The sequence below is a fragment of the Ascaphus truei genome, chromosome 6 (assembly GCF_040206685.1).
Source record: "Ascaphus truei isolate aAscTru1 chromosome 6, aAscTru1.hap1, whole genome shotgun sequence".
In the NCBI taxonomy this organism is placed as follows: Eukaryota; Metazoa; Chordata; class Amphibia; order Anura; family Ascaphidae; genus Ascaphus; species Ascaphus truei.
In genome coordinates this window covers 38,206,047-38,214,507 of record NC_134488.1, presented here as the reverse complement: position 1 = coordinate 38,214,507, position 8,461 = coordinate 38,206,047, and the positions used below count along the sequence as shown (strand labels likewise).

The window sequence follows — 8,461 nt, the reverse complement described above, 5'->3', positions numbered from 1 at the left end:
AGCTGTATTGTTTGGGGCATTTTACTGCTCTTGTGCTATTGTATAAAAGACAAACTGAGAACAACAGAAGTAAATAAAGATTACAACTAGCATAGTGAGTTAATTCTATCAGTACTGGAACAGCCCTTTTAAGAAAGATAAAGCTAGAAGATTATATTCACCTTTCAATCCCTGAGACTTGTAGAGCTGACATATCATTTTAACACCTTCATGGGGGGCATGTATTGCTGAGCTCTTCTGATACAAATAGCACATGCTTCAGCTAGTAATGAGATCAAGGTCCACATTTCCTTATACTGAATATTATTCCATTGTGAAAGGGCTTCGATGTGCATTTTATAACTTTGTGCAACATATTTAGCTCATCTCTATTGTCAATCATTTGACTATCACATATCACATATATGTATTCAGACACTAATAATAGTATTTTGTGTTTAATTTCAGAGAGGGATGGCAGGTAAAGGAAGACAAAGTAAGGAGAGACGGAGAACAGTTTGACATACAGTATTATATGATATTATATAGGTATTGTATATGGTTAATGAGCACAGGTTCTTTTTCCTGTCATATGTTAATATTTGTTCTCATGACTTGTGACATTGATAAAAGGACTTCAAAGGAATTAAAGGATTTATCCAACATCACATCAGAGGCAGCAGAAACATTGCACCACAGACTTGCAATGGATTCCAGTCTCCACAAACATTATCATGATGAAGAATTTCAGCCAAAAGGACTTGTAGATACCTACTTCTGTGATGAAAATTATCCCTTAATATATGAAACTGTGGAATTCCCTTTGAAAAAAATGCATGAAACGGTCTCTTCAGGTTTGTATATTTATTATTGTACTTGAATGAATTTGTGGCAACTGATATTTTTATGTACAGAAAATTAATGATTTATTACACTAATAAATGTATTAGTAAATACATTTTTTGTATTAACTAATAATTAAAAGTCAAGTCAATTAATGATATATGTGTAGTTTGCTTCCTGCCCGATCCTCTTTACGTAGCTAAACACGAAGCGGGTTATGTATAAAGATGTGTGTTTTCTAAATAAAAAGTAAAAGTGCTTTCGGTCAAAAAGGCGTTTGTTATTGTGAAATAATTAGCAACATAAGTTGCTTTCAGTGAGATAAAGTTCAGAGAATGTGTCATTTATATATACATACAGTACTCATATTCTTATTACCTGTTGCAGTGAGATATTTTCTTTTTTATTGTATTGGGATAACACAAAGTTTAATTTTTTTCAATAGCAAAAAAACTTGTTAAATATAATTCAAGTGTATTTTATTATTTCTAACTGTTGGTGCAGGGCATGTGAGAGGAGACACAATGATTGATATCTCCATGGGCCCAACAGTTTACCATCTTTTCTCAGCCAGTGATATCTTCAAAGAGATTATTGTGATAGAATTTACTGAGCCCAACATCCAGGAATTTGAGAAATGGCTTAAAAAGGATCCAGGAGCTGCTGATTGGTCATATGCAGCAAAGGCTGTTTGTGAACTAGAAGGCAACAGGTAACATATTTCCAAGTACATTATTACAAGAAAAATAACTCCTGTATGTCCCAATTAACTTCGCTCCCCTTCTTCAAGTCCCATCTTGTCAAAAAGTCATTCAAGAGCTCGCAAAGTCTAAACTGTCCTTTACATAAAAGCTCCTTTCTGTTGGTCACTAACCATTAACCTAATTGAGGTTAATTACCTGATAGTGTCCATTTACAATACAAACTTTTTTCTCCCAATGTTTTTATTTCATACCTAGTGCTTTTATCTTTGTATTGTATTATAATTACTTAGCAGTTAAACAAAAATAGGTTTATAACACACATTGTAAGAAGAACACAAATGTATTTATGGACGGCACAGAACTATGAGCACAGGAATGTTGCTTTAAGCTTCCTATAAATCCAGCCTATTATATATGGAGCTTTTTTGTAGTGGTACTGTCAGTACCTGCACCTCTTTTTCCCGTGCTGCAGGTTATTTCCCTGCTTGCTGAGGGGGCTTCCACTGCAAAACAGCCCATCCCTCCCTGCTTCTGCAAGTCTGAGCAGGGCAGCTCTAGGCTGAACCATGCACCAAAGTCTCTGTGTCACTGCCTATTTATTTTGTCCCTCTCCTACAGTACTTCCCCTCAACAAAAATCTTTCATTATTGTCTAAGTACATATATGTCTTAAGGACAAAACGCGTAGGGTGTGTTTTTGGAGTGTAGTACAAAAATAAAAATGCGCGCTGGCCGTCTAAAGTCTCCTTTAAAATCCCTCTTCAATGCTGCTCCCCATCTCCCGTGATCAGCGGGGCTATAGAAGACTCACATACATAAAGACAAAAGGATAGGGGCGTAAACAAGAGGAAAAGAATCAGTAAAAGTTCAAAAATGATACAATTTATAATGACATTAATAGAAAAGTACAAAACTTACAATAAAATAAGGATGATACAGATCCAAGTACACCAGGCAGTAAAACACTCCAAAGGAAGGTCATTTGTTCAGACAAAATCCCCCTCTCCGGATTGCAGTTGGCGTGTGCTGAGGGGAAGTTTCAGACCGGCATCCACCTGTAGTGATTCCTGCGCTCGTGTAGGTAATGTCAGGCGTGTTGCGTCATCACGTTCATGCCCAACATGCAGTGGCTCTCCTATGCGTTTCGTGTCACGTGGGAAGAATTTGTCAGGGAAGGCACAATGCTCATTGGAGCTAACTAAATGCAGCCAGCTAACCAATGGAAAACGTTTTAACTCATCTGGGAGGTTATATCATCAGCCTTCCAATTGGTTCACAGATCACAGCATATACACAAAAACAGCAGAAAACAATTAAACATAACAAAGTCAAATAAGACATGGAACACACATTACACTAAGGCAGAATAAATCAGTGATATTTAATTAATAAAAAGTGAGTAATCTCTCAGAGGATATTATAAACAAAAATATTGTGGTGAAATTATTAATATAAACCTCTGATCACCCAAATAATTTTTCACCAAATAATTGGTGAATATTGTGACATTTACCATATAAGAATCTCAATAATATCAGTCATTATAACACTTATAATTAAAAAAACTTAAAATATAATATAAAATAATAATAACTACACTACTCATATGATTACTAGCAATATTTCACACCAGCATGGTGATACTAGGGTTATAGGAGTATAAACTACTGCAACATGACCATACCCAATATCATACAGAAATTGATAATGTCATAAGATTTTAGCATTAATGGAATATGATTAGTACACCTATACAGAGTAGATTATAAAGAGTAGATTATAAAGTGCAGCACAATTTAATATCCCAAGTTTTCTAAGTATTTGATGTATATATATGTTATTCTTTATAAATTGTGACTAACCCTGACGAAGGATGTTGTAACTGTGTGATAAGCAATATACAGCTAGCAGAACAACATAATTAATACATACATCAGGCTAAGTTGAGAAGAACCCTTACTATGCAAATTCTACTCCCCACACACACACACACACACACGGTGTATAGTGGCGCTGCATACAGATGTTGCTAAAATCACTCACCAGATACCCTCTCACCTAATTAAGTGCTCCCTCCTAATAACGAATCCCGTGCCATGCAGAGAAACGTGAACACCTAGTCACGTGTTGCGCTATGATTGGCAGTATCCCCGTGCACATGCACATACAGCAGAGCCGGACATATATAAAAAAAAAAAAAAAAAAAAATATATATATATATATATATATATATATATATATATATATATATATATACCCATAAAAAGAAGAACAGAGAGCGCACCTCCCATAGTGTAAAACAGTACATTTAATCAATAAAAAGCACAAGGGGATTAAGGACACTCACAAGGATAAGAGTTAAAAAGGCAATTTGTGATATATATAATCACCACCAGCAAGGTCGCACCGTCCTGGAACACATCTGATGGTATAGCGTCCCTCCGGTGTATCTGCAGCAGTAGTTGGTGATAGGGAACAAGGTCTCTCAGCGTCCGTGCAGTAAAAGAGATTTTTTCAGCCTCAGATCAGCTCCATGTGCTCTCTGGCCGTAAAGCGCGCACTGCGTGATGACGTAGTGTCGTGGTAGCGTCCCTGACGCGTTTCGTCACGACAGTAACTTTTTCAAAGGGAATAGCAGCTAGAGGGAGGGCTCAGTATATATGGACGCATTTAATCAAGTGGGAGTGGTAACAGAGCAACCAGTGGCCAATCGCCAGTGTCCAGACAAAAGACCAAGGCACTGGCGATGGGCCAATAAAAATCACCCTGCCAGACCTATCAGCACAAATACTAATATACATAGGTATACAGAGACAGACTACGAATATAATATAATATGCAATATAACCAATCTTAGCCACTAAACAAGACAGGTGGAGTATATTAAAAAAAATATTATTACATACATTCACTAAGGGAATTATACACAATGATGATAATAATAAAGATGAAGATAAAAACTCACAATGTTAAAAACATCTTAATCCGTATATAGGTACTGACATCAGCAGATGGACATATAACAGCTATATAAAATTAATTCATTAATAAAGGAAGACCCTTATTCAACAACAATTCATTATGAAACAATCAATAAAAACATACACATGTATTATGAATCCAAAAACCAATGGTTTAGTAATTATAACTTCACTAGACTAATGAAAAGGAATTAAAACAATTAAAATAAAATGAAAATAAAAATCTGAATATATATATTATTTTTTTTAAACATATATGTATGTATGTCCCTGTGTCTAGGGGCAATTTGATTGGTCCGTTGGTACGTCACTCCGCCTCGGGCCAATCTGATTGCTCCCTCGGGCCAGCCTCCCTCCCACGGCTCTCATTGTCTCACCCCCCGCCCCTATGTCCCACTCCCCCACGGCTCTCATTAGCCGGTGTACCTCCCCCCCCCGGCTACACGCATGCCCCTCTGAGTGTAGTGCAGCCACAGATTGTCCTCCTCACCGAGCGCCGCTGCAACCCCCCCAACCGCACCTCACACCCGGCCCGCCATCTGCCTCAGAAACCCACCAGCCACACCCTACACCCGGGCCGCAACTTCCATCCGCACCCCCGCCGGATCAGTCCCTCACACTGCCGCCTCACATACACCGCCACCGGCCCCCCGCATCACCAGTCCCTCACACCACCACTCCAAGCCTGCCGCATCTCCGCCCACTATCACGCCCGCCTGTCACCTCTCTCCCTGCTGCACACCTCTCCCGCTGCCGCCTCTCGATGCCGCCTTTCGATGCCGCCTCTCGATGCCGCCTCTCGATGCCGCCTCTCGATGCCGCCTCTCTCCCGCCAGGACACCGTACACTCCAGGCCGTCGCCTCTCGCCCGGTGCCGCCTCTAGCACACACGCCCGCTCCTGCCTTTCACCCCCCCGCTCCTGCCTTTCACCCCCCCGCTCTTGCCTTACACCCCCCCGCTTTTGCCTTTCACCCCCCCCGGCTCTTGCTTTTCACCCCCCCCCCCGCTCTTGCCTTTCATCCCCCCGCTCCTGCCACTCACCCCCCCCGCTCCTGCCACTCACCCCCCCCCCGCTCCTGCCATTCACCTCCCCACTCTTGCCTTCCAGTCACTCACTCAGTCACCCACTCACTTAGTCACCCGCTCACTCAGTCACCCGCTCACTCAGTCACCCGCTCACTCAGTCACCCGCTCACCTGTCTTTTGTGGAAAATGTAAAAAGAAACAGGTTGCATTGTAATCTTTTTTTCGGTATGACAATAAAAAAACAGTTACGTTCAAGTTGTGTGCTAAAAAATATTTTTCCCTGGTAGGTGCGCTATGGGTTGGGGGGGGGGGAGAGGGGTGCCCTGCTCCTTTCATTTGTCCTGGGCCCCATGCTTTCTGTTGACGACCCTGCTTTCACCCGCCACCGCAGCGGACCTCCCGCCCCACAGTAAGTCCGCTGCTGCCACCCTCCCTGTCACACCCCCTGAAGCGCTATATATATTAATGGTGCTATATAAAGACATACAATACACACCGCACCCAAAGTCAGCCGCCGCAGAGATACCCGCAGGGTGCCGCTGCACCCTGTCACTAACTCACCTACAGTGAGCCGCACAACCCTCCCGCCTGCCCCCATGAATAACAACCCTCTCGCCCCCCTCGTGACCCACTTGTGCCGAGCTCTGAAGGGGGGGTAGAAAATCACTAACCAAAGGTGAGCCACCGCCACTAACCTCTGAAGGGGGGGGGGGTGATTCCACTTGCCCACCCAGGGAGACGCCGCCTAGCTGTGAAGGGGGGGAATCCCAACCCTCCCAGCCACCCCCCCCCAACTCAATTGGAGATGTAAATGGGGGGGGAATTGGAACTGTGAAGGGGGTGGGGAATCGGAGCTGTGAAGGGGGGGGGGAATGGAGATGTGAAAGCCGGGGGAAGAGGGGTGAGCGTAGAGCGAGGGGTAGCGGGAAAATTTTATCCCGGGCAATGTCAGGTATATCAGCTAGTATACTATAATTCTAAGTTGGATTCCGTCTGTTTGTTTGTATGTTCGAAGCATCGAAATCTCAGAAATGGCACCACGGAGTACAATGAAACATTCACTGGACATTCTGCTGCAGATTTGGCAGAGAGAGGACATGCCACAGCAGCTCGGGAGATGTGCCGACAGCGGGGGGCGGGAGGGGGGAGGTGTGGCCGGGGACATGTTCTGGCAGCGGGGGGAGACACACACATATACACACACAGACAGAGACAAATCTCACCCCGTAATACATCCAGTAGCAGTGGGAGGCTGGGGAGATTTTCCGACAGTGAGGGGGGCGGGGAGATGTGGCACCAGCGGGGGGGATGTGGTGGGCAAGGACATGCATTTAATATTATATTCCCCGGGCGAAGCTGGGAACAAAAGCTAGTGGAGTTTATAAAGAAGAAGCTACAGTATTGGCAGAATAATAAGTTTCCCTTTATTTTCTGAGGCTCGTAATGGCGGTAGTAATAGAATGAGGCAGGGAGAACAGAAAAGTTTAGACATGTGTCAAGCAACAGGTTTCTACAATAAGTGTGTTAGTTATTGGGGAGGTGGGTTATTATGTGTATTGTGAGGTTTTTTTTATGTGTATTTTAGGGGCAGGGCGTTATTTGTATTGGGGTTTTTAATATGTGTATTGCTGAGAAGGGGTGCTTATGTGAATTGGGGGGCTTAATGTATATTGGGGTTAAGTGTGCTGGGGGGAGAGGGGAGAGGGTTTCCATGTGCATTATATGACTTTCTGCCACATATATTCATGTATTCATAGTATTTTGTGTTTATTTTCAGAGAGGAATGGCAGGTAAAGGAAGACAAAGTAAGAAGAGCCGTCAAACAGGTTGTAAAATGGGATGTTTCTAAAGACAATCCTCTAGACCCTGTCGTCTTGCCACAAGTGGACTGTGTGCTCAGCCTTTGGGTGCTACATATTATTAGCAGAGACAAGGAAGCTTACCGGAGCAACCTGAGAAAATTCTCATCACTACTGAAGATTGGGGGTCACCTGTTACTCTTTGGGGTTTTTAATGGAAAATACTATAAGATTGATGAGCACAAGTTCTTTATCCTGCCATATGATGAGATGTTTTTAAGAGAGGCTCTCAGGGATGCAGGGTACGTCATTGAGAATATGGATGTGCTACCCAGCAAAAAGGGCTGTAATATGGTAGATTATGAAAACCTTGTGTATGTTATAGCGCGCAAGGAGAGAGAAGTTTTACAATGTCCAGCTTGACCTTTCGAAATGTTGAAAATATAATCAATAAATGCCTCTTTAATTTCTTTCTTCTGTCAAAGCAAAATACCAATTATATGACAAAATCATTAGCTATATGTGAGGACACTTATGTGTTTGCTTGTAATATAAGATAAATTGGAATATTCATTAAAATAACAATTGATCTAATTCTGAAAACGTATTATTTTGAAAGACTATGAATGATTAGCACAGAGGAGAGAAATTAAGAATACATATTTATTATTACACAATTTCACAATTTTAAATGAATGCCCAACCGCAACTTTCAAAATGTTCAACACATTTTCAATAAATGCCACTATATTTTCTTTCTTCTGTTCCATTTTATAAAAAAAAATCAGAAATAAAGCAGGGTGACCGGCCTGCTTCATGTGGGCCCGCTCCTCCCACCCTCGCCCCCCCTTGCCCCAGCTTCCGCCGTGCCAGCATCTTGCCCCAGGCAGCAGCCGCAGAATTAGACGCCAGTCTCACCCCTCCCCCCTGCTGCCTACCTCCTGTGCCCCCCACTCAGTCACCCACCCAGTCAACCAACCAGTCAACCACCCAGTCACCCACCCAGTCACCCACCCAGTCACCCACACTTTCACCCATCCAGTCACTCACCCACCCAGTCACTCACCCACACACCCAGTCACTCACCCATGCACCCAGTCACTCACCCACCCAGTCACTCACTCACTTA

At 42.8% G+C, this 8,461-nt stretch overlaps 1 protein-coding gene across 1 annotated transcript; it reads left to right on the top strand.

Annotated features, from left to right (window-relative positions):
* The first annotated feature begins 589 nt into the window (after positions 1-589).
* On the top strand, positions 590-7,755 carry LOC142498049 (indolethylamine N-methyltransferase-like). Its single transcript, XM_075606555.1, has 3 exons — positions 590-833; positions 1,327-1,534; positions 7,311-7,755. Exons 1-3 carry the CDS (start codon positions 590-592, stop codon positions 7,753-7,755), a joined length of 897 nt encoding a protein of 298 aa, XP_075462670.1.
* The last annotated feature ends 706 nt before the right edge of the window (positions 7,756-8,461 follow it).